We start from the raw sequence: 26,475 nt of genomic DNA, 5'->3' as shown, positions 1-26,475 counted from the left end.
AAGTGTGAGATGGTCCCCCAGTGGGTTTGCACGACAGCCTGGCAGCTCTGCTCTACAGATGTGCTCTGTCAGTATAAAACATCCCAGGGCTGTCAGCCTGCTCCCAGCAGCCTCATCTACTCCCCCTTATGCTTAAGGATCACAGAATTGCAAGGCTTTCTTCTGTTTACTGTAAGGACATGTTGCCTGGATCCTTTTTGGATGGAAACTCGCTGCTACATTGCTCTCTAGCAACCTTAGTCAAGGTTCCCTAGAGTTTTTTCCAGCCCACCAGACGGTTTAGTTGCTCCAAAACAAGACTGGTTTAGTTCAAATGCAGTATTTGATCCAATGGCTCAGCTACATTCCTGCTAGGATATTGCCCTCAGTAGCACCACTGCCTGTTTAGCAAGCAGTCCACGGATGAGAAAGACAAGTGCATGCCAGCGGTTACTGGGTTCACCAAAGCGAACTAACCACAAAGGTCCAGAGCTGGCAGCCTTTCACCAGGAAGAGATCTGCTCCTAAGGCTCTGCTCTTCCATCGCTCTGGCAGCTTTCTGCCACTATTGTTTCCCCTCTCTCTCTCTTCAGAGATTTATTTTAGTACTGACAGGGACACTGCAAGGACCTTTCTTTCCTTTCTCCATTCTAAGGCACTTCCTTTTCTCTCTCTCCCACCCTCTGTGTAGATGAGAGGGGCCATTTCCCTGCAGTAATTAATTCCTTTTGGCCCTTACAACTCAGAGATTTTCTGTTACTGCTGGTTTTGTCCCTCTCTGATTCAACATGCACCTTGCATCACACAAATAGCTCCAAGCACTTCCCACTGGGAATATGGGTTAAAATCCAGCCTGAGTCCTCACAGCAGACAGTCAGAGAAGAACACGGTGGGTAGGGGTAAAGAAAAGTACATGATACCAGTGTACAGCACTGGCAAAAGCATCACTTCCCTACTTTAAAAGGGATGTTGACCACTGGAGAATGGAGGAGGAAGAGAGACTGCAATGGCTGCACTATTTGCCCCACAGTAAGCTCAGCCTGTTTAGCGTCTGGAACAGAAGAAAGTGTCTTTATTCCACTGTAATCCCAGGGAGTAAACATGAAGCACTCAAAAAGTCTTTAATCTCCTGAAGTAAGGAAGAACAGGAACCACAGCTGGATGCCACTACCAGGCAACCTCTGATTAGAAATAAAACACTGTTCTGTAGAGTGTGGCTGATCAAGCTGTGCACACGGTAGATTCCCTGTCTCCATTGGATTCTGCACTGAGGCTGGTTAACCTCCCAAAAGCACTTCTGGAAAGCCCATATTATTGGGTGTGGGACAGAGGTAACTACTTGAAATAAGGGGCCAGTCTTATACAAGAGGTGAGGCTGGATGATTGCCTGTCAGACCTGGGGAGCCTGTGAACTGCCAGAGCTCTCGTTTTGCCTGTGGCATTTCTGTAAACCTGCCACTGGTGCTGGTTCAGTGCTGGCATGTGTCCTGGAAGCACACCTTCTCCAAGCTGTTCATTGTTCCAGGTCTGCCAGAGACTGAATTTGCTCCCCTGCCTCTGGCAAGAAAGTTTCAGCTTTCCTTGTATAACCTTGCAGAAGCAGGGAGCATGGCAACCAGAGGGGGCTGGCTACGCCCTCGAACCACAGACAAGAGGCCATACGCTCCAGATCCAGAGAGGAGGGTGGCCAGTCAAGGTGACCTCAGAGTCACAGAGCACACGGCCAACCCAGCAAATCAGCTCAGATGATACGCACTGCAGTGTGGCACAGATGAAGGAGGAACTCCCAAGGTATGCAAATAATCTCAAGGATCCACTGGCAACAGTTGTACAGCAGATCACCTTGCAGCTACAGCCCTCCCAGAGTAATGAGCTAAGGTGCTCCATAAGGCAAAAATTATGGTTCCTGCTTGGGTATCAGGCTGTTTATGCCCAAAAAAAAAAGAAAAAAAAAATCAAACAAACGTAAGGCTGTGGGGCCATGAAGTTTCTGTATGAGCAATACCCAAGGGAAACTTCAGCTTCTATGTAGCACCCCCCTAGTCTTTGTTGACCCATAAACCTGATGCAAGGGGACAGCATATCTATAGACCAGGCAGTGAAGGCTTCCCAGAAAAAGAAGCCATGCCACCTTGAAAACTTGCCAAGAGCTGATGGGTTGCACCTAAATCCCTGCAAAGTTCCTCAGGATGGAGGCACTGCTTTCAAGCTTCAAGCCTGATTAAAGAGGAGCTTAGAAAATGCAGCCAACCAAGTGAGTCTTAAATGCATGAAGCTACAGAGAGGTGTATCTAAATCTTCACTCACGAGCACAGACTGTCAAGATTTCTTTCCAGAATTAAGAAGCTCAAGCCGGTCTAGATAAGGATCTTGGAACAGAAGAAAACAGCAGGTGAGCCAATTTCCACACTGGTGTCCCCTGCCTTTGTACACCTCTCCCACACAGCATTAATCCTGGCTTCCTCTTCCCACCTCTCCCATCCCCTGTTCTGGCTAGTTCTGATGCATGTGTGTGCTGGCTGTGGTACCAACACACACCTGCTGTGCATACAGGGTGTCTGTACATCCCTGGACACAGCAGCCAGACCAGGGTCCAAAACAGCTGCACTCTCCATGTCTTTTCCATGGCATGGCACTGAACTGGGCCTGATTCTTCTGTCGACATGTCCTCACAAAACCTATAGAAATGCAACAATCTTTGGAATTTCTGCTCTTCTCTCAAATTTGGTGGAAACTGTTCCACATGTTCAAAAGTTGCAGAAAGGGTCCCACAGTAAACAGCATGATTACATAAACTTTGTCACCTTAGGAAACCATCCAAAACCAGCCAAGAGCCTTATACACTACCATCCACAGCCCTACAGGTATCTTGCTGTGACAGGCCAAGAAGGTGCCCTTTGTGCATGAAGTACAGCCTGCCAGTGGTGCTGTGCTGCCTTTCCAACTCACTTGCACACTGTAACCTGGACAAGAAATAAACTGCTTATTAAGCAGCAACCCCAGGTTTGTCTGGTTTTGCTAATGGTGGGTGTCAATCCTCTGACTGAGATGATTCACAAGTTGACATTATTTTCTGTTCTCCCCTTCTGTCTCCAGCCAGAGCTCCGATATCCCTGGCTCACAGCCAGGGTGCAGAGTGAGTGTCTCTCACTTGTTTGTAGCAGGGCTGGGGGATGTTTAAATGAGGGTGGTGATGGGAATCTTGGGAATTTCACAGCACACATAACTGCAGCTACAATCCTTCCTGCAGCTGACAAGTTCCACTCAGGCCAGAGTATAGGAATTTCTTTATCTAAAGACAAATCCATTGACCAGCAACTTCTGGAAATGAAGGCACACTCAGGGATCACACTAGTTCCAAAGCAAATTTAAAAACCATAATCACTCATGGCCTGATCTTTAAAAGGCAGGAGTACAAATCAAAAACTATGTGTGCAGCTGCATGCTTAGTAGACACATGCAGCTACCATGATTGCCTGCAAAAAGAAACACTTTGACAGGAGAGAGAGAGTCTGGCTGGACCTCTGTGGCGAGAGCAGGTCCATGCTGAACTGCACAGCTTCAGTGGTGATGGTGTCAGAGTACAAATCCAGCTTTAAAAAAAAAATTCTCCAGTCATTAGTTTAGTAAGGAAGGCCTACAGATTATTACTAAAGCTAAAAGATTTGTTTAGATCCATGCTGTGTTTCACTGTAAATGTTTATTTTCTTTCAGCACTTCATTCAGCTTGGACAATAACACCAAGCTAATTAATTTCATATTTGTCCATACTTCTAAGCCTTTCTCCTTTACAGGATTTCATGACTGCAATACCAAGATTGTAAGCATGAGTAAAGGCATGCTTGACTTCTTTGGAAAAAGTCTTCACTTGATCACTTATTTTTTATCATCAAGTGATTCCAGTAAGTTTGCTACTAGCTAAAGACTACACTAGAGGGTCAAAACTGACCTGATCATGTTTCCTTACAAAAAAAAACCCAAAAGCCAAAACAAAACCAAAAGCCTGAAGTCTAGCTTAGGAAACTGAAAAGCTTGCAAGCAGAAAAGCTCTTGGAATCAGAGGAAGAGGAATCAACTCTGACATGATACATTATTATTTTTTAATGCCTTACTATTCGAAGGTCATACTTGAAGGGTATGGGTACCCTTCAAGTGGAAGGGTACCAAATGCCAAGACCAGCAACATCACACCTATCTATGCAGTTCAAGACAACAAACACATTCAGGGGCTCTGCAGAACTGTCTGTTAATGACCCTTTTCAAAAAAACCCTTTGGACTCCTTACAAGAGTCTCAAACACAGGAGTCTGGGAAACCCCTAGTCAAACAATGCACTGGAGTGCCTGAAGCTCATTTGTGCGAGGGCAGTTCTGTCTGAGAGTGCAGCTTAGCACCAGTTCAGTGCTGAATTGCTTATTTTCTGGGGATGCAGCATTAAGCACAGGATCCACCACTGGCCATGAGTGCATCACACAGGACCATTTAAGAAGAGAAAGAACCTGAAAGACAGAAGGAGCTGGGCAGCAGCGTGGTCTAACTGCTGCATGTTTCCCACACTGACATCACCAGCACCACTGGCAGAAGCAGTGGCACAGCAGCCTGGGTGCTGAACATCACTTCTCTTTAAAGGTCTCGGTTCACCTTACTAGGGACCTGTAATTGCTGGGGAACTCCTGAAGCAGAGCTGGGTTCCAGCCACCACATGGCACCCTCAAAGTATCCACATGGATCAAGTAATTCCACAGGACAATTCTCAGCTACCTACTCCTCCCTGGACCCACAGTAATAACTCCCCATAAAGGCAAATGTCCCACCTCCCCTTCCCTCCCACAATTACCGTGTATCAAGCCTAATTTCTTCTCTCTGCTTCCTTCCCATATTCTGCCCCAGCTTCCATGTCTCATCTTCAGTAACTTCTACTGATGGACAGTCCTGTCATCACCAACCTTTTGAAAAATAAAAGCTCCATACAGCTATATCACAAGCAACCAAAGATCCTGCATTGCATGCATGCAAAACTTAGGGAGCAGCATCACAAGAGCTGATCCACGCACTGGAAACAGCCGCCTATCTGCGTATCAGCAGGCTCAGGGCTGCCACTGCTATTGCTGCACTGCCTTGACCTGTGCCACTGCTCTGGCCCAATCACTCGGTTCAACAGATTATCCACAGCAGCCACACAGCTGGCAAGTCTTACCAAGTGATGGCGCAGCACCAGGGTGACAGGCTGCATGGGAGATGAGGCCAGATAAATATGTAACAGCTGAGACTGGGGGTAACTTGGAAACAAAGTCCGCCTCAGCATTGCAGTGATGAGAAGCTGCAGAAGCTCTAGAAAAAAAGGTCCTTCTGACTTGCCTAAAACCCCCTAAATCCTTCTCTGTTGAAGCCTAAAATAAAGAAGAACAAGAAAGTGGGTTCCTTATAGCAGAAAGCAAGAGACAAAATTCCCCTCAGAAGAAGCGCAGTATTTTCCACACTGGTCGCTGTCTTATGGAAAGATATCTGAGACACTTCATTAGTCACTGCCTGCAGTTTGCCTCCTTAAACATGTCCCCAAAGCAGTAGAGACCAAAAATAAAATGAGAAAAGAGGAATCTCTCTATCTCCTCAAAAATGTGGAGTGGCAGTTAACTGGAATGGCAGTTTAGATACCACGCAAAGCATTTTCTTTGTATATTTTATGAGCCAAACCCTGACCTCTTCTCCACTGCTACTTTCATCGCAAATAACTCCTTTAGAACAGGGGCCAGGTTCAGAACTGCACTACTAAAAAAGCCCAGAAGTAGTTTTCTTCAAACAGGTGTCTTCACTAGTAAGTCCAAATCCTGAAAATAATTTAAATCTGCCAGTTCTCACTGGAGCTTCCCTCACAAGTTCGGAGATGTGTTGGTAAAGAAGCACACATGCTGAAAACTAGGCTGGATGTGAGTACTCAAGGTCCTACCAACTGTGCCCCTAAAGGGAACTGCAAGCCTTCGCTGTCAGGGTCAACAGAGACCACTGGGAGGAGACAGAAGAATGGAGAAAGGAGGGATGGAAGATGGTACCGCAGTGCCTAAAATATTTCTTTGCAAATCTGACTTGTATTTTATTAAAATGTTAAGAACCAATAAGGTACAGGACAGGTATTGCCCTTCCAAATCTCTTCTAGACCCTAGTCTGCACATACAGCAGCCACCCATACATGAGATAAACAAAAATGCCAAGTGAAGTATGGACAAAGGCTCAGTATCTTTTCTGAGCTCTGACAAATGGCAAAACCACTACATGAGAGTCTTCTAAGCTCACTGGCATTCTATGGTTCTTATCTTTCACACACTCATCACTTCAAAAATAAGGAATAAAGTTGGACCTGCCCTTCCAGCTCTGGCAAAAACTGTATGTGAGAATCAGAATTGTTTAGGCTGGAAAAGACCCTTAAGATCATCGAGTCCAACCATTTACCCAGCACTGCCAAGTCCACCACTAAACCATGTCTCTAAAAACCACATCTACATGTCTTATAAATACCTCCAGGGATGGTGACTCTAACATTTCCCTAAGCAGCCTGTTCCAATGCTTGACAACCTTTTCAGTAAAGAAATTTTCCCAATGCCCAATCTAAATCTCCCATGGTGCAACTTCAGGTTGTTTCCTCTTGTCCTATCACTTGTTACTTGGGAGAGGAGACTGACCCCCAGCTCACTATGACCTCCTTTCAGGTAGTTGTAGAGAGCAAAAAGGTCTCCCTTCAGCCTCCTTTTCTCCAGGCTAAACAACCCCAGCTCCTTCAGGTGCTCCTCACAAGACTTGTGCTTCAGACCCTTCAGCAGCTCTGTTGCCTTTCTCTGGACATGTTTGAGCACCTCAATGCCTTTCCTGTTGTGAGGGGCCCAAAATTTGACACAGGACTTGAGGTGTGGCCTTGCCAGTGCCAAGTGCAGGGAGACAATCCCTGTCCCGGTCCTGCTGGCTACACTATTTCTGACATAAGCCAAGATGCCATTGGCCTTCTTGGCCACCTGGGCACGTGCTGGCTCATGTCCAATTGCTGTTGACCAGCACACCCAGGCCCTTTTCTGCCAGGAAGCTTTCCAGCTGCTCTGCCCTGGGCCTGTAGCGCTGCCTAGGGTTGTTGTGACCCAAGTGCAGGACCTGGCACTTGACCTTGTTGAACCCCGTACCTGACTGCCCTCAGCCTATCAATCCAGCCTGTTCAGACCGCCCCTGCAGCGCCTTCCTAACCTCCCGCACATCAACACTCCACCCCAGCCTGGCGTCATCTGCGAACTCAGAGACGGGGTCTCCAGAGCCAATCAGGCCCATCAGAGCAGCCAGATGGTTTGGCAAGGGGAAAGCAAGGTTAATTCATCTGTCCTGGCAATCAACCCATGGTCAGCTCTTGCTTGGCCATCCCTCCCTGTGACTGACGGAAGGAGAAAGCCTGTCGAGCCAAGCCAGGCTGCAGAACACGCTGGCGGAGCTGAGAGGCAGCTGCCCGCCCCGTGCTTCCCCGGGTTATGGGGCGGCTGTCTCTGTCCCTGCCGGCGCCCGCAGGCCGTGCCCAGCAGCTGCAGCCCCAGGGCCGCTCGCAGCAGCCCAGGCCACGCCGGTGTCCCCGGGCCGGGTCGGGCCGGGCCGGGCCAGCCGGGCTGCGCGCCGGGAGCGGCCCGTCCAGGAGCGGTGGGATGGCGGGCCCGGCCGCGCCCGCGCCCTCTGCCGGCCGCCGCCCGCAGCGCCACCGCAGCCCCCGCCGCCCTCGGCACCACGTCCCGGGACGCCGCCGCGCCACTTCCAATGCTGGAACGGGATGCTGGGGTCGGGGCGCCTCATTTCAGGCGCCACGAGTGTACTCTGGACACGGCACAGCAGTGACCTGTTAACGCCACCGCCTCCTGCCAAGCCTCCCTGCCTCCTCTCTGCGCCAGGAGCACTCTGCAGGCAGACAGATTCCTTCTGCCTGGATTCCCCTTTCAGAAGAGGAGCAGCCCCAGCTGTACCAGAGCAGAGGGCTTTGTACATCCAGCCGCTGCAGGTTCCTGGCTTTTGTCATCAAATCTTCATCGTGGGTACTCATCAAGCCCCAAACCAGTGTGATTTGCTAAACCACAAGGCCTAGAGTTCACTTGAAGAGCAAACATCCTGCCGTCCGACCAAGTGTGTTCACTTTGGTATGACAGCCTTCACCAACACAAAGACTGAGCCTCTATTTAGGCACCTACAATGCTCTCAGTGCTCTGCAACCTCAAAATAGGATCCAAGGAGCTTCCAGAAGGGAAACAGGGCAACAAACATTGCAAAGAGGGCAAGGGAAATAGTGATGTGGTAAGCTAACATACATTAATTGATCAGCTACAAATTTCTGGGGTGGCGGGAACCTGTACAGGTGCACAGCACTCCCCGCAGCTGGCAAGTCATGGTCTCTGCAGGACAGCATGCTGTGAGACATGTTATCAGCCTCAACACAAAAAGATTTGCCGTTTTCCTCACCACCCTTCTCCCACAGGGCAGCATGTAATTCCCAGATGCAGCTAACAGCAGTCAGTTATCTGGAAATGACTAGTTGCAGTTTCAGGCTATGATAGATGGCACTCACTGGTAATCCTTCCCTCCCTCTCCCCATTAATAATCCTCCTCCCTCCAGTTACCAGAAAATACAGCAGTTCTGCCTTCTGCCTGCCCCTCTCTCCTCCCTCCAGGCTACTCCTTTGGAGAATTGGCTCCACAGCTGGATTGTAAAATAATCCAGCTGTTCCTATGACAACGTGCTGGCAGTGGGCAGAGATGACGGCAGCACACAGTGTTGGCCCATTCACTACCAACACCCAACTCTGTTTTGGTTTGGGAAGCATTTGTTTTTCTATGCGGGCAGCTCTGCCGAGTACATTTCTGAAGGCCGGAGGGGCAGGAGGAGCCACAATCCCAGAGATGCCAAGAAAGTTGCTGGCTCTGTGATTTACCCTTGTTTTGGTTTGGCTTCTTTTTTGCCCCAGCTCCATCTGATGTGAGGATAAAAACCCCTCCAGCAATCTTGCAGCTGCACACAATCTTTGCAAGACTTGATCCAGAGCCTGATTTGAAAGGCACAGTGCAAGACTTTGCGTGTCAGGCTTCCACAGGAAAAAAAAAAAGAAAAGCCTTGGGTAGAATCAATAGGGGCCACACTGTCTTTATTTTTATATCTTACCTGTCAGCAGAAGGTTTGCGGGGTAGAGGGAAGCAAAGGAAAAGCTTGGTCCTTGTAAAGCATTAGCCAAACACCTGGCTGGACTCACCCAGCCTCTCCAGCTCTGACAGGAGCTTGCTCATGTACTGAGGGATTTGGACAGAGGCCATTAGCAGGAGCAGAAGGACCTTCTTGTCAGGCTCAGCAAACAGAGGAGGCTCCTCAGGTACTGCAGCTATTAAACCTGCTCAGCAAAGCCAGCTCCTTCAGGGTCACTGAGGTAATTCTGCACACATAGCTCGCCAATTCCAATGACAGGGTTCCCAAAGGAAAGGTCAGGAATATGCCTGATGTTCCTCAGGAGAGAAAGACAATTTCTCCAGGACTATTACCCTCACAAGGAAACTCAGCACAGCAAAATGCCCCCACTCTCAGCATCAACAAAACAAGAGGCAGCATTTGCTGCTGCCTGTACATTTCACTATGCCTTCATTTTTATTCTGAAGGACTTGAGAACAGAGCGGAGTTTGTAAGACAGGTGGGACTCCGTAGCTGAGTAAGTGCTAACAAACTGTTTCCTTTCCAAGCCAGGTAATTACCCACCACTACAACCACAACAGTGGCAATTTCTATCGCACAGCTGCAACCACTGCAACGGTTGTCTGGCTGCAATGACCAGAGCTCACTCTGCTCTGCCATCAACCTGCGGAATGTCAGCAGGTAGGGGGGAAGAAAGATGGTCCTCAGTGAGAAAATAAAATAAGGATAGTGGTTATGTTGTTTTTGAACAGAGACCTCCACGGGCCTCTCTGGCTACAGGACACAAACAGCCAATCAACACAAACAAGTGCAACAAAGGGATTGTATCTCAAACTACTCAGGGTTAGTTCTCTGACTTGGCATAGTGAGCAGCTGAACATAGCAGATTGTTAGGTACGAGAGAAGTCAAGAGATCAGCTTAGCTTAAACTTGTAGATGCTTCTTAGATGAGAACAAGAAAAGAAAAACAAATAGAAGCATGACTGTTTCTGGAACTGCCTTAGAAATTGCAGACCCAATTGCAGACCCAATAAAGTACCTATCACGCTGTTTGGACAGACCTTTGCAGGTTCAGGAAGCTACTCTTCCAATGCTGCACCTGGCACGTCTGTAACACTGCTGCTTCGGGGTGCCTCACCTCCTCAGCTGTCCACAGCCACTTCCAAATTGCACTCAGCATCTGCCCACTCTTCAACCATGTAAAAGTTCTGGCCATCAGAGATAGTAGCAGCAACAAGTCAGTGCCGAGTTCAGAAGTCTTCTTAATCCCAGCTTCCCTTCTCACCACACAGGGATTTCTGTCCTTAGCTCAAAAGATCAGAAAAAAATGTAATGTGCCATATGTTGACAGAGCTTTTCTCTTGCTATCCATTTTGCAAGGATGTAAGTAATTTAATAGCAGTGCAGAAAGTTTTGAGGTACCTTTCACCTGGGATGTATTTTCCTACATTTTTACATCCTTTAGAAATGACCCACAACTTAGACTCGCAATGCAATATTTGAATCCAAGAAGCTCAACAGCCTCCTGTCAGCCTCAGTGCCACCTGAAGATCCAGCACAGTAATTACAGCAAGACACCCCTTCCAGGATCTAGTTTCTGTCAACTGTTCAGTATTGGGCTCTCTCGCTGGCCCAAGATAGGCTTCATCTGTTATCTCTCTAAGTCCTTCCTGCAGAACACAGCTCAAAGAGTCAAAAACCAGTAAAATAAACAAAAGCAAGGCTCTTCCCCTGACTAGCACAGCCTGTGGTAGTCCAAGCCCCTTGTGTGATGTGCTTTAGTTTTCAGCACTTCTCAGAAGTGCCAGATCCCAGCCCCACAGTCCCTGCCAGATCCCACTTTTCAGTCTCTCTAACTTTTTACTATTTCCTAGGGCAAAATCTGATGAGAGGTTGCCAGGGCCCTGGTCTGTATGGTGTTTACAGGAACACTCTATCCAAAGCTTCATTAGATAAACAGGACTCAGTATCAGCACATATACGTATTTGAGAGGATTAAGAACAAGATTTCATCAAAAGGTGTTTCAGTTATCAGACAGCAGATACACAGCAAGGCAAAGGACTGAGAGCAAGTCTGGCCATGTGTCAACAACCTGTCCATTCCACGAAAAGTCTACCTGCCTACTTGGTCCTGCCCCAGGAAGCACCCTTGTGAGGCTCGGCAGTCGTGGGAAAGCAGATTGGTGAGAGGAAGGACGGGGCAGCCTGAGCGCAGTGTCAGTGGAGACGGGAGATGGGATCAGGTGAGTGACTAGGAAAGAGGTTTTATGGAGAGGACTAGAGGGTCTTGGCAAAGCAGACTGCTGCACTGGGGATGGACCATCAGCTCTTTGGTTCTGATTGAGCCAGCAATTGACTTTAGTTAAGCTTTCAATGCCACCTAACCTAATAACTAAGCTTAGAGAAAAATTAGTGAGATAGGTAGATATTTGCCTCATGAATAATGAGGTGGGTTGGAAACTGTCTGGATCACCACATTCAAAGGCAGTCAGCAGCACAAAGCCCAAGTGACAACCAGTGGACTCTAGTGGCATCTCTTAAGGGTCAGTACTCTGTGATGCCCTTAATAACATCCTGGAATGGTGTGACAAAGCTTACAGACAGCAAATTAATGTACAACACCAAATCGGGGGTAGTGTCTGACATGCATTCAGACCAGCGCTACCACTTGGAGGAATCCAAATAGGCTGGAGGAATGGCTGATAACAATTTCATGAAAAAAATAACCAAATGCAAAGTCCCTCACCTGGGAGAGAATAACTCCATAAAACAGTACTGGGTGCCACCTGGCTGAGGAGCCACTTCACTGAAAAAGTGTTTGGCATTTGTAAAAAGTTTGGGAAAGCAGCGAGGAAATACTAACTCTTCAGAACATGTCCCCAGGATCGTGATTGTTTACCGAAAGACTGATCAAATACTGGATTAAGTTGCCCAGAAGTGTTGTAGAACCTCCATTCCCAAGGATATCCAAAATCCAACTGGGCAACAGAGTGAGCAACACACTCATGTTGGACCTGCTTTAAGCCGATGGCTGGAGTAATGACCTCTGGGATCAGAGCACCCTGATTCAATACTCCTCAATGGGCACTAGCCGCTTCTGCTTTTCTCCCCCAGAGTTCAGCTTCCCCGAGACCAGCAGGGAGCAGTGAAAGGCGAGGAATTGAACACTTAACCCACAAGACCAGCAGCATTCCTGCAGGGCTGCAGACACATGCCGGGACCGCCCAGGGCTGGAGTTCTGAATGCCCAGCCCAGGGAAGCGGGAAAGGGCCCCGGCCAGCAGCCGGCCCAGAGCGGGCATTGCGGGATGCGCCCCCCGGGCGCGGGGCACGGCCGGGAGCGCCGGCGGGGAGCGGGAGCTGCCGCGGGGACGCGGGAGACGAGCAGGCGGCGGGGAGCGCGGGTGGCGACTCTCGCGGGACCTGGCCGAGGCACGGAGAGGCCGGGGGCGTTTTCTACAGCCGGGGCTCGGGCGGAGGGGCTGCCCAGCTGGCTGCACCCACGGGTGCCAGCCCACGAGCCTGATCCCCAGAACTCCCGAGGTCTTCCCGATATTGCTGCTGTCAGCGTTGGATGTTGCATATTGCTGCAAGCGTCTGGGGCTTCAGGGTTCGTATTGCCCAACTCTCCTCCTTGATCTCGAGATATAAACACATGCTTGACAAAAACGGAAATTTAAATTCTTACATAACCACATGACTCCAGGCACTGGGATGATGAAAGCATCAAGTAGCATCAAGACTCTTCCACTGACAACGGACCTGCCAAAACCCAGGAGACAGGGGCCGTTTTACTGGTCAGCTTTGCTACAGCTCAGGGTAGTGCAAATGAGCACCAAGGCCACAAAGACATTTGCACACTGCTGTCAGTTCCAGTATAAATTATAGCGTGTTGATTTAAACTGTAGAACTTTATCCACAAATGACACCTATGGAAAATCAGACACTGGGCAAAAAGAAACCCCAGCAAATGGATGTCTTGGGACCCCAAAAATCTGGGTTTAGAGGTGGCTGAGCTTAGAAGTGCTGCCTCAGGGGTCTAACTCCGGGGTGGATGACTATGACTGGGGTGATTTCAGGCATTCCCATCTAAGTCTCTCCATCCTGCTCTCCTGTCCTGGGTTAACACATCGGTTCCAGGGGAGGCAGAAGAAGAATGGGAACATGAGTCCTTGTCACTGGGCATCAGGGAGCTCTGCACAAGCCCCTTTCCTCAGCCACCTGGTTACCTAATAGCTCTGGGCATGGGCAAGGGTACAGCACAGGCTGTCACCCAGGAGAGCTAGCAACCATATACACAGCAAAGATAATATTTTAAACTGCTAGTTAGATCTGTCAGAACATGTCATCCAGATCTTAGAGATGCTCATACATATACATAGAGACATTTCATACATCTGGAGTAGTTCCTTGCCACAAACCCTGTGTGTTACCACTCAGCTGCTTTCACACCCCACCAGGGCATTACTCAGCTCTCCGTGACCCAACTGATCCTGCCATTCATATCCTCAGTGCATTGGCAAAAGCTGGAAGGGGTCTCTGAAGGCTACCCTTCGATCCCTGCTCAAAGCAGGGTCAGTTAGAGTGGGTGGCTCAGGGCCTCAGCCCTCAGTTTGATTACTTCCAGTTCTGGAGGTTCTACAGCCTCTCCAGGCAACATGCTCCAGTGTTTGACCACTTTCATGGTAAAACATAACGATTTTAGTGCATGATCTGAAGAGTGAACCCTCCAAACTGAACTTAGGCAAATCACTTAGATCCTGGATATGCTGTTCCACTGGAGTTTATACAGTTCTGTCAGCTACAGCACTTTACTGGTTCTGCAGTAACTTTGGCTGGGGATTCAGAGCAGCTTAACTCTCTCACATAAATACATTTGTTGTGCCAGTGTAACTTCCTAAGCCATTTAATTGAGAGGTCATACAAATAACTGCGTAGAAGCCAAGAACGAAACAGAATGACATGGATGAGAGCAGACAAGATAGCAGGACCACACATGAAGATTGACTTAAGATATCCTGAAACTGTAGCTTCTCTACAATAATGCAATATTGGCCTTTGCAAGGGACACAGTTTTCCAAAATTTGGAGAATGAGCTCCCTAAGGACTAAGGACCCTACAGTACCTGCCCGTTCAGACTGCAAGCTATGCTGCTTACACCTGTAGCACAAACACACTGCAACACAAAATCCACTGGGGAGGGGAGAGGGGAACAAAGCACACATTTGTGTATTAGTCACTTTTGAAGTTAATGCAAAAGTGCACAGATGCTGCTTTGAATGGTTCATGGTAAGCTGCAAACTAGAACAGAACACTTCAATCATTAGTGCCAATAAGGAGCTCCAAGATCCTCAGGTGGAAATCATTATATAATAAATATTTTGTTCTCATACACACAAATGATTATTTCAGTGCATAGTGTATCTTAAAAGAAAATACAAACCTTTGCTTAAGAGTCAGAGCTAGTCTTTACCACATTCTGTGCCTGATCACCTGCAGGGCACAAGCTGTCATGCAATATCCAGTAATTAAGCTATATTTATTACAAGATTGGAAGCTGTGAGGTCATTCCCTGTGCTACTACACGTGCCTTAAGTTAGCTATGATAATCATTCTCACATGCACCCAACAGTCTAGGCCGTCAGCCACAGTTAATGTCTGATGATAAAACAGCAAGTAACAAAGCGGCACAGAGTGGAAAAATATTGCTGACTTTGGTCATACAGTGATTTGGAAAAAAGAGATTTTTCTCGGTTTGACTGCATGGAGTTACACTCTATTCCATACATCCAGCAGATGGAATAGGTTGTCATTTTTATCGCAAACACAGAAGTATCACCATTCCAGAACCATCTTATTGGTTCCAGAACCATCCTTACCTACTCTATAAGGAAGAAGAATATAAGTTGCATTTATTTTTGGCATGAAAATACTTGCATGGTAAAATCCTTCTCAAATTATAGGTTCTGAAAGATATAAAGAAAAAAACCCCAGTTCTGAAGTGATAAAGCTTTCTTAGCAAATCTTGACTTATGTTAAAGACATATGACTATATGGCAGGTTTATGAAGAAGCCATGTTAATACTATTCTGGTGTAACAAGCAAGAGTCTTGCATTCCTGTAGTGCCTTTCTGCAATAAGGACTAAAGCAACAACAAAAGGGATTTCATTAGGTCTTGACTAAATGTGTTGGGACTAAGATCCAGTGAAGCATTTGCCCTTGGAACCTAAAGGTATGTAGAGTATGGATAAAACTTCTCAAATAAATGTTCCTAATCAGGATCATCCCTTCTGAGGGATGAGGGGTACGTAGCTCATGTGACTATTATTCTGTGGTTCTTAAAGTGTGGAAACCACCCCATCAGCTTGCCATGCCCCTTGACTTAGCTCCCAGACAGAAACAATGCTCTTGAAAATAAGCAACCAGGTAGAATTACATGTTTCCTTGAATGTTATTTCACCATGTTTGCCACCAATTACAGCTACATATCTGTCACTCAGTGAAAAACATCCATCAATTTTCCTTTAAATCCCTCCCCATATTTAGGATGATTTGGAGATAATTTATCAAACACTGCAGTCATCGGGATTCCTTCTGGAGCACTGAACATGTTACACAACCCCTACAGCAAGGTAAATCTCTAACCTGCTTGTTTATAGCCTGACACAGGCAGCATCTACAATGCCAAGTGAAGCTAGGCCAGGAACTGTTCTGTGGTGGAATGGCTGTGCAGTCACTCACCACATCCACAGCACCTGGCCAGTGGTCACCTCCAAACTACACGTGGTCTTAAATAAGTATTACTTCAGGAGTGTTATTTCAAACACACAGATTTTAATAAAAGAGAGCTTGTGCTGTAGCCCAGAGGGATGATTTACAATATGAAGCTAAAAGAGTTATCATATGCCAAAGCACAGAGGTGTGTTTGACAGTGTGAAACCTGCTGGGATATTGCTGGATCACCCTGTAGAGTGGGGGAGGCCCAGTCTCGCAGAGTCTTGCTCATTGGACACATGCTACCCTCTGAACTACTCCCAACCACCACCTTGGGGGTTGCTGGTTGACACATGCCAAGACTGTTTCAGAAACCAGAATTATTACTGTGTAGGAGAGCACAGTGGAAAAGCAGGAGTCAAATGCCCAAGCTTGGTTCCTACCCTCTTTGATTTAGCAGCACAGGCACAGCCAAGGAACCCAAGCTTGCAGCACCTGGAAATTGCTAACAAATAGCAGCAAAAAAACCATGATGGGGGAGGGAGGGGAGGAGAGGGGGCAGGGGGAAGAGGATGGGAGGATCTGAGAGTCCCATGAATAAAGCTTTGAAGAACTGAATTCTTTGAAAGTCTTGGAGTGAAATCCTTATCGGTGCCGAAACCCCATTCTTGGCTTTGTATTCAGTTCTTATGTAATGACAGCAAATTACTTTGGTTTATCTTCCCTGGTGTCCTCGAGGTTGGTGACACACCATCATTAGGTTATGTTACTATTTTAATTCAATTGCCATACCACATGCCTAAATGCAGTAACAGAGTTTATCCTTCTCTACCTGGCAACTGTTATTTTTCGCACAATTAGAGTTCAAATGCTTCATAGCAGGAATTTCATCACTCTCATGCTGAAGTACCCAATATACTTCAAAGCAGTGTCAAAATAATGTTTTACTTGAAAACCCAAATACCCTTGCAATATCTGAATTCCGTGTACCTTTCAGATGATATGCCTTAAGACTAACACTGCTGCTTCATGACCTTTGCAATACTGTTACCTATTCAGGAGAAATATTTAATTTTGTAAACAAAACCAGATAAATACTGTATTATGAGTTGCTTTCTCTTCCCTTCTTCCCTAACATGAGAAGATTCAAGATGGGCTATTTAAAAAGCACTAATCCTTACCAAGTGGAAGATGTGATGCAGTCAGAATTAAAATCACTCTTTTAATGTTGCAGCTGGTTGTCCATAGCCAACAGACCAAGTTACAAAACATTTGTATAAAAGCAGAGCTCAAATATAATTAGTGACAAAGAGCTGAAAATCTATTGTTGTGTGGACTAAAGATGCCAGGGGGTGGCAGGGGACAGGACACCACATCACAGAACAAGAGCTCCTTAATTGGAAATAATAAAGATACATTGTCCACATGCTAGTTACAGCCTTCTTTTGTTTTCCCATGATATCCTGTTGATATAATATCCAGGTCCCTTGTGAACATCCGCTGTTTCCCAATGAGAAGAATGGGTGTTGTTGGTTTCACTTCAGCACCTCACTGGGTCACCAGCCTACCTCTGCCTGGAAAGGTTACCGGAAGCAGCGCCAAAGAACAACCTTATCAGCAACAGATCTGAACAGATAAGGTGCATAGACATATGAGATCACATCTTGTGGTAATTTAAACAAATTTCAAACACCATTACAATATGGAAGCACAGGAAAGAGCGAAAGTTCAGCTAAATCCCTACAAACCCACATAGAAATAGTCATATTGGATGAAATCAAGCACAGATTTTGCCCCTCTCTTTTATCAGCCACAGTCTTCTGACACTACATGGCAGCAACCACTTGAAGAAAGTAGTAAGGACAAAGTGGTCAGTGTGTAGTGCTGCCTCACCACAGTATTCCCTAAGGCCCCAGAAATTTCAAAATCAGGATTTGCACAGACAAAGGGATTATTTGTGCATTTAATAGTCCTCACTAGCTTTTACCTGTGCTCATTTTCTAGACTTTTCGTCTCAAAAAAAAAACCCCTTGTAGTATCCACAAAATCAGGCAAAAAGGTTTTCTGCAAGTACCCACAACATGGAATGAACAACCTTGTCAAGTCTGGTTTTATTCCATGTTTCCCCAAGTTTTGCTTATTGTATGTCATTCTTACACTGAAAGAAACCTCCCTTCACTTGGGTCTGTGAAGCTGAAGAGTTCTAGTTAACTTACTGGCTTCTGGCCTAGAAGCTGTCCCACACCTCCTAACGTTTATCTACTTCTCTGAACCTCTTACGGTGCTCTCTGTCCTTCTAAAGATCAGAACTGTACACAACATTCAAAGCACTGGCACACCATGGATTTATCCCGCGCCATAATGACACTCTCTGCTTTTATTCTCTTGCTCTTGTTTCTTACCTCCTAACACTTGATTTGCTCATTTACCAAGCCTTGAACTGAGGTTTTCACAGAACAATTATTATGCCAAGATCTTGTTACCAAGTGATAAATCAGCTTCTAGGCTGTTTCTGTATGATTGAAATGGATTGTTTACCTCCGGTTTGAAACACTTTACATGTATGTACATCAAATTGTAGCACCCACTCACTTTGTATTGTGACATTTTATTACCTTTGCTCTCAGTCCATGTGCTCCAATTCAGATCCTTGTGGAACTTTGCATATTGACTCATTCTACTGAGAAATACTTTTGCTCCATCTTACAGAGACCTATCTTTAATGCAGGGTCATCTATCCACATGAAAACTTCTCTTACTCCACAGTTTCTTCAGAAGTTTTGCTCATAGATTTTGTTGAATGCTTTTTAGAAACCCAGGTAGAAAATATCAGCTGAATGTCTCTTGTCCACATGCTTTGCTGACTCCTCATAGGACTCCAAACATGTGTGAGGCCAGGACTTCTCATTAGAAAGGCTCTGCCAGCTGTCATGGTACCATTTTCTCCCTGCACCCACTAGTTCACCTCTTTAAAGTTTTCACTAACTTGGCTGGTACAGAGAACAGGTTCATTTGTCAACAGCTCTCCAGAACTTTTCAGGCTGTATTTTTTTCAAATTGGCATATTGACTATCTTCCCATCCTCTGTTATCAAAGCCCTTCTAAATGCAATGTTACACAAAAACCATTAGTAAGCAGATCAGTTATTTAAGTCTTGACTTCTCTTAGAACTCTTGGATTAATATAATGCAGTCCATTTGTTCGATGTTTTTTTTTTTTTCCATTTGTTTCACTACCTTTTCTACAGGCCTCCAGCTTGAAACATATCCTCTGATAAATCTTTCACAAAATAAAGTATAAGCACAGGAATATTGTTAAGTTCCTCTACAGTGAGCACAGAGCAAAACACTGATTTAATTTTTCTCCAGAACCTTATCTCCTCTGAATAATCCATTTATTTTTGACTGTCCACTGGCTCTGATAACTTTTTTGGCAGGCTTCCTGCTCTATTTTGAGAGAAAGCAGTAGAGTCAGATTTATTGTAACAAGATAGTAACAAAAAATAACAAAAAGACAAACGGCCCGAGAACTGGCAGAGCAAGTGTTCGAGGATAAAGGTGCCTGGTCACCTGGTATGCCGCAGCCACGTTCACAGGGCAGCTCTTGTGCCGCAAATGCAGTAAAAAAAAAAAGGGTAATTCTTTTCTTCCACCGAATGGAGATAAAAGCCAGTTGTTTACTATCGGGGAGGGGGGTGGGTGTGGGTGGGTGTTTTTTTGGTTTGGTTTTATGTTAAGCCAAATTGTATCACTTTTGATTTTCCACCATCACGGATCAATTCTTCCAGCTCAGAGCTGACTATGGAGATTTCGAGGTGGAGGGGCAATGTCACGGAAGCCTAGCTAGGGACAGCGAGAACAACAAACCGCGAGGAGCCAGGCTGGGCCAAGGCAGGGACCCGGGTGCCCGTCCCGGTACCCGTCCCGCCCTCTTTCCGGATCCTTCCCGCCGCACGCGCCCACCGCCGCCCCGGGAAGCGCGGCGCCGCCGCCTTGCCATATATGGGCACGGCCGGAAGCGCGCGCGTCACGGCGCTGGCTCGCGGCGTCCCCGCGGGGAGCGGGACGTCACGTCACGGCCCCGGCGCGCCCGCGCGCGGCGCCCCGGCAACCAAACAGTAAACAGGGGCGCGCGCAGGCGCGGCGGGGCGGGGCGGGCGCGCGGCGGGCCCGGGCTGCTCAGTGCCGCTCAGTGCCCGCCGTGAGGGCCCCGCGGGGCCGGCCCGCCGCGGGAGCCTCGCGCTGATCTCAGGTACCGGCAGCGGCCGCCCCGCCGCGGCCCGGGGGCACGAGCGCCGCAGGCGGGGGGGATGGTGTGCACAGGAGCGAGTCGGGACTGCGGCTGCTGTCAGCACCGCGGCAGCCCTGGATCCGCAGCACCCTCCTGTACCCGGGCAGGAGGTACTGCTGTGCTGGCAGCCCTTCTTTATTCTACCATAAACGCGTTTAAGGATCTTCACGTTGTTTTACAGCTCTACTTTCTGTAATTCGTAGCAACAATCCCACTGTGCCTTGCGTTGTGTTGCAGTTGCATTTCTAAGAATTAATTACACTACTGCCCTCAGAGGGATCAGGAGCGCAGGAGGCGTCAGAAATAACACGAGCGTTACCTACGTGTCTTATCTCGTTCCATTGTTGTGTTTCACAAAGGTCTGTGCCGGTATCTGTGTGATGTATCAGATACAGCTTGTAATTGAAGCACATGCTTATAGCCCATTGCAGGCAGAGATTGCTGCATTATTCCTCAGCTGAAGATAGTGGCAAGATTCCCACTGTTTTAAGTGCAACTTTACTACATAATTCTCAAATGCTAGGAAGCAGATAAATCACATTTATAACACACCATAAATTTTATGTAGCACATCCTGAATTCTGGGTTGTTTGTGACAGAAGGCAAGGAGTAAGGCTGGACCCTGGAGTTAGGCATAATGTGTCTCATGTAGTGCCACCCCTGAAGATGACATCTTTGCGTAACAAATGCAAAAGCTGACACTTAGATGTGGCACTTGCTATCACTGCTGTTAAAAAGACAAGCCTTGGTTAGGCTGCAGGACTGCTGTCTCTCTGCATTGAGCTCTAGATTTTGCTTTAGCCTGTGCAGTGATCATGAGAGATGATGCGACCAGGATCACTCCACCTACTATGAGGGAACTGTGTGGTATTTTTGAACTTCGTGGACCCCTGTTCCTTTCTGCCTCTGCTGAATGCCTGGTGATTTTCAGCAGCATGCATGGGCTCCCAGAGACCTGAGTTCTTCAGCTCTGAACTCGATGCTCTTTCAGCAAGACAGCACATTGTGATTCCATATTTACTGACTTCACAGGGTTACCTGTCACTAAGTCTGACTCTCTTGCAGCATCACCTACCACCTACATGACTGCTTCATGGTTCATTGCTACTATGCATTTGCTGCACCTGGGTGTTGCCCATGTAAACTCAAGTGGCAGCATGAAAGTAGCTCCTTCTCAGTAGCAAGTGGGATTACTCTTCATCACTTGTCAGCTCTGCCTACAGATTAATGTTGAAAGACGGGAAACTGCCCTTGTAATATTTGCTTTTGCACAGGGCAGGCCTTGCTGAGCAAGTCATGGAGCTGCAATACTCATTACTGAGATGAGGTAGATCCTCTGTGTGTGTTCTGATTAGTGAAGGGGTGAAAAAAGTAGAGCCTGCTGCAGTGACCAGGAAATGTGGACTTACAGAAACCCAACCCTGAATGCCAGCCTACAGAGATTCCCTGAGAGCACGGTGTCAAGATGGCCTTCAGCTGGACACACATGCCAGCACAGGTATTATGTTTGCTTTCACCTTGAGAAAGGAGTTCTCAAATTGGAGTGACAGGGCTGGAGACTGTCAGGGGGGCCTTGCTACTCTCAGGGGACTCTTCATGTGTAGCTATTAGGGAGTGAGCAGACTACTGCTCTGCACGCAGGGGTAACCTGGCCCAGCTGCTGTCCTGCCAGCAGAGCACATTTCATTGCGCAAGCAGCAGGGGGAACAGAGGGTAGCAGCCCCTCTAAACTAACTCAGCAGGAGAGACCACATTTACAGAGACCCCAAGGAGGCAGCACATTCCTAGAATGTGTGTGTGCGCCATTTGCCAAAACTCGTTCATTCAAGGACTGGGCTGGCTTTAATAGAAGCTGAAAGGCCAGTGGTTTGCCTTATACCACTCAGCCCAAATTGAGGAGTGTGCGAGCCTTTCTCCTCCCCTCCTGTCCCAAAGAAGATAGGCCATAGGTACTGCTGGAGGAACCAGACCACATCCAGGGGCACCCAGAGCCAGGGTGCACACCCCCTTCTCAGCAGGGGGAAGGAAGCTGGGCTGTTAGGGACATGGAAATGATCATGTGGGCCCCAGCCTAGAGGTGGCCTTCCTGATTCAGAGGCACAAATTCACCTGCCTTTTCACCACCTTTCCAGCAAGGCCTCCAGATAGTTGGTGAAAGGCCACAGTAGGTGACACACAGACACAGAGTGGGACCAGACCCAGACAGATCAGCTGGGGAAGGCCGTAAGGAGTGACCCTGCTGCCTACCAGGATGGGTGTAACCACAGCCAGCCCTGACTAACACCAGGACAAGGACAGGGCTGGCCTAAATGGTATTCCCACCCTGATGCACCCTAAACCTCGGGAAGATTGCAGTTGTCTGCAGTTTATAAAGCCCAGCCAAAATTAGAGGCTAGGGAACCCCTTTGAGGTCGCAGGGAAGCAAGTGCAAAAGGTAACACAAGGACAGCTCCAGCAGTCAACTTAAATGTTTTTATTGACAATGTCTCTGAACAATAATAAGCAAACAATGCTTAAGGTTTCATCCAAATTCACTTTCCACATGTCAAAAAAGACCTCAAGGTAGAAAAAAATAAAATAAAAATATAAATATCTGAGAATCCGTCTTAATAAATAAATTAAAAACACAATAAAAACGTTTTCATGGAAAACTTATGTCAGAACATTCAGACCACCTCAACAATGCATGATCAGTAAAGTTACAATGAACATCAATGTAGAACTACAGTACATGGATATAGCTATTTATCTACCTACTAGAAAATAAAATAGAGTCTCTTTCCCCCCACGTAAGATGGGTCATTGCTAAGTCATCAGAACACGATATTGCCAGGAACACAGTAGTTATTGTTAATCAGCTGCACTAGATACGAGTTGGAGATACCCAGCACCAGGTTAAATTCCAATCATTTAAAACCAAGAGATTAATTAGTTAATGCTAGTGATACTAAGGAGGGGAGGGAGTCACCTACCCAGCCATGTGGGACATGCTACAGACTACCAGCTCTCATGGATGGGCCACTGGGGACAAGACAAACTCCATGCGATTTGCTACATCTCTGGAAGAGGTAAGAGACCTCGGTGCATGACGCTCTGCCAGGCCCCGGGGCACCAGGCCAGACAGGGGGTGGCGGTGGCAGGACCCTCCCCAGGCCTGGGGAGCCCCATGGGGCACAGCTGCAAGTCCGTGGGGGTGCATGGGCAGGGGAGGGGGCCCAGCAGGTCAGTCAATGCTGGAGCCCTTCACAAGGCCAGGAGGGTGGGGGAGCTGAGGGAGTCAGACGAGGGCTCATTGCTGCTGCTGCCCTTCCGGTGCGCAGCAGCGCAGCTGGGGAAGGCGTCTGCCTCGGGGTAGGTGAAGACGAAGGTGGAGGTGTAGGTGCTGGGACACGGGGTGCAGGTCACCACAGGGGTGCAGAGGGGCTCCAGCTCTCCGCTGGTCCCGGCAGTCAGCGACTCCCAGTCCGAGGGGTAGAAGGAGGAGGCCCCAGGCAGGTCCATGTCGGGCACAGAGCGGGAGGCCTCCCGCGGCCCCGTGGAGAAGAGCAGCTCATCGAAGGGCTCAGCCTTGAGCTCCAGCCCGCTGCTGCTGGTCTCCTTGGGCGGCACGGCCGACGGCGCTTCAGGCATCAGCGGCAGAGCAAAGGCAGCCTCCTCGGTCATGGGGGGGGCTGGGGGTGCCCAGGTCCAGCGCGGTGGCAGCACTGGCAGCTGCCAGCTCCTCGGAGAAGCACAACTCCTCGGGCATCTTGCAGGCGGGCCGGTGGGCCGCCAGGATAAACTCCAGCTTCTCCTTCTCCTTCAGCAGGTTAGCAATCTCCGCCTGCAGCGCGGACTTCTCCTCCTCCAGCTGATCGGTCTCCTGCAGACAGAGTAGGCTGTCAGCCAGGGCCGGCGTCACTCCCAGCTGGAGTCCCCTTCCTCCTGCCACCGCCGCCCCGGGTACTCCCTCTTCCCCCGCCACCTCCCGGGCAGCACTTACCGCCTGCAGCGTGTCCGTGAGCTCCCGCCGCCGGTTGCGGCACTTGGCCGCTGCCATCTTGTTCCGTTCCCGGCGGATCCTTCTCTTTTCCTCCTCCTCCGGGGACAGCTGCAGGCAGAGAGAGGCCGCTCAGTCCCGCTGCCAGCCCGGTGCCCCCCCGGCCAGGGCAACCCGCCGGCCGCGCGTCCCCCCAGTCCCCCCCCCGTGCCCCAAACAACTCCAATCCGCGCTCACCTGTTCGACTTTGCCCCGGCGGCCGATGCTCTGCCCACGGCCGCCCGGCGCCTTCAGCACTGCGGGGCGGGAGTAGGTGGTGGGGGCGGGCGCCGAGACGCCGTAGGGGTGCCCGCGGCTCTGGGAGGGGGCCACCGAAGAGATGAGAGTGGGCTGCACCAGCCACTGCAGGTCGGGGCTGGTGGAGATAGCCGTCACCGTAGGCACGAAGCTGGCGCTGGAGGCGGCCAGATCGGTGCAGAAGTCCTGTAGGTCAGAGGAAGGGGGGCTGCCGTCAGCGGAACGCCCGGGCCGCTCCCCGCCGTCCCCGGGGCCGCGGCGCCGCGCTGCCAGCGCCGGCTCCACACGAGAGCGGCCTGTTATAAATATCTCTGACGTCCGCGCTGACGCAGACGCTGCTCCGGAGTCTCCTCAATGAACTCGCGTTTTATCAATGAAGCCGCTTTACACACCCGCCGCAGAGCGCGGCCCGGGCCACGGCACCCCCCCGACCGCCTCGCCTCGGCACCGGGGCCGCTCCCCACGCCAGTTCCCGACTTGACCTCCTCCGCGGACACCGCCTGCCCCGCGCCACCCGCTCCCGCCCCGTCCCCTACTGAGTGCTCCTGCCCCGGGCAAGAGCGCAGCCGGCACGCTCGGCGACTCACCTGCTGGTTGACAGGCGAGCCCATGCTCGAGAATGAGTCCGCCGGGGAAGGGTAATAGGTGAGGCTGTCCCCGGCCGGGGAAGCGCTGCTGCAGCGGGAGGACGGCGCCTCGTACTCTCCAGCGAAGCCCTGGTACATCATGTCGGCTCGGTGAGCGCAAGCCGGAGGTGAGAGGTGATGCGACGGTGGCGAAGCGCCCTTGGGGATGAAGCGAGGAGGGGTCGGCTGCGTGCGTCCCTGTGCCCGGTCCGCGCCGCGCGTCTCTCCGCTCGACCGCCGGGGCTGCCTGGGCTGCTGGAGTACCGCGCCGCGCCTCCCTTTTATACCCTCCCGCGACGTCACCGGGGACGCGCCACCCGCGCCCACGGGGGGGGGCGTCCCACCCCGCTCCCGCCCCGCGCCTCCCGGGGGCCGCCCCGCGCGCCGTCTGCCACCGCCCCCCGCGGGACAGAGGCACAGCATGGGGCGGGGGGCGGCCGCAGGGGCGGCGGAGGCCCCAGGGCAGAGCAGGAGGGAGCGGCCATAGGGTTTTCCCCCCCGCGCGGAGTGGTACGGCCGGGCTCGGGAACCCACTGACGCAGATATCCTTATATGGGATACATCCTGTGCGAGGGGGCGTGACTGACGGGAAGCGCTCCAGGCTGCAGCCAAGTGCGGCGGGCGGGCGGGCGGCGCGCGGGACAGGACGGGACGGTTCGGGACGCGACGGCCCCTCCCCCCTCGCCTGGCGAGACCCTGCGAGGGCTCTGGGGCACCGACACTGCCCTTGGGGCTGCCGTCCCGCAGCAGGTGACGCCCTCCCCGGGGGCGCCGTCCCGCCGCAAGTGACCCCTCCCCTCAGCGGGACCCCGCACAGCCTTTCCGCGGAGCAAGGTGCTCCAAGAAAGGCGGCGAAGAAGGGGCCCCGCCGGGCAGCGGTGCGTTTTGCGCTGCAAGTCAAGCCCCACCGCCAGCACAGAGCGGGGTCTGCCCGTAGCTGGGCACAGGTACTCGGCGGGCCCCACGCACGGAAAGCTCAACCTACACCCCTCCCCGTAGCGAGGAGCGCGTTACGCTCATGTGTCACTACTGACTTGTCTATTATGTGTGCTTGTAATTGTCGAGAGCGAGGGTAATGGCACAGGGCGGTGGGAAGCACTGCCAGGGAAGCCTGAGGGGCCGCAGCCCTCCGGGAAGGTTGGAAGATCTTAGGAGCAGTGCTCGGGGGGGGCTGGGATATCTGCCAAGAGCATGGGCAGGAGGCCACCGGGAAACCACCGACGAGGAGAGAGAGGGGCGAGGTTCGTCCTCTCCTCCAGTTTGGGTTTTGTTTTGATCCTTGTTGCATCGAAGCCCGGAGACACCCACCCACGACGGGGATGTCAGGCAGCCCTGGCTCAGGTCAGGCTAAGGTGGGAGCCAGACCGCAGACTCGCCTTGCACGGGAGCCAAGAGATCGCGGCT

The 26,475-nt window shown here is 50.0% G+C and overlaps 1 protein-coding gene across 1 annotated transcript; it reads right to left on the bottom strand.

Annotated features, from left to right (window-relative positions):
- Positions 1-22,627: 22,627 nt before the first annotated feature.
- Positions 22,628-25,339, bottom strand: FOS (Fos proto-oncogene, AP-1 transcription factor subunit). Its single transcript, XM_042047697.1, is given in 5 exon segments — positions 22,628-23,838; positions 23,840-24,031; positions 24,152-24,259; positions 24,386-24,631; positions 25,033-25,339. Coding segments are annotated over 5 exon segments (1,113 nt in total). The 5' UTR covers positions 25,174-25,339; the 3' UTR covers positions 22,628-23,412.
- Between the last annotated feature and the right edge of the window lie 1,136 nt (positions 25,340-26,475).

The sequence above is a fragment of the Corvus kubaryi genome, unplaced genomic scaffold (assembly GCF_017639235.1).
Source record: "Corvus kubaryi isolate FWS band 111438036 unplaced genomic scaffold, C.kubaryi_AGA036_p1.0 66, whole genome shotgun sequence".
NCBI lineage: Eukaryota > Metazoa > Chordata > Aves > Passeriformes > Corvidae > Corvus > Corvus kubaryi.
This window is presented reverse-complemented; position numbering and strand designations above follow the sequence as displayed.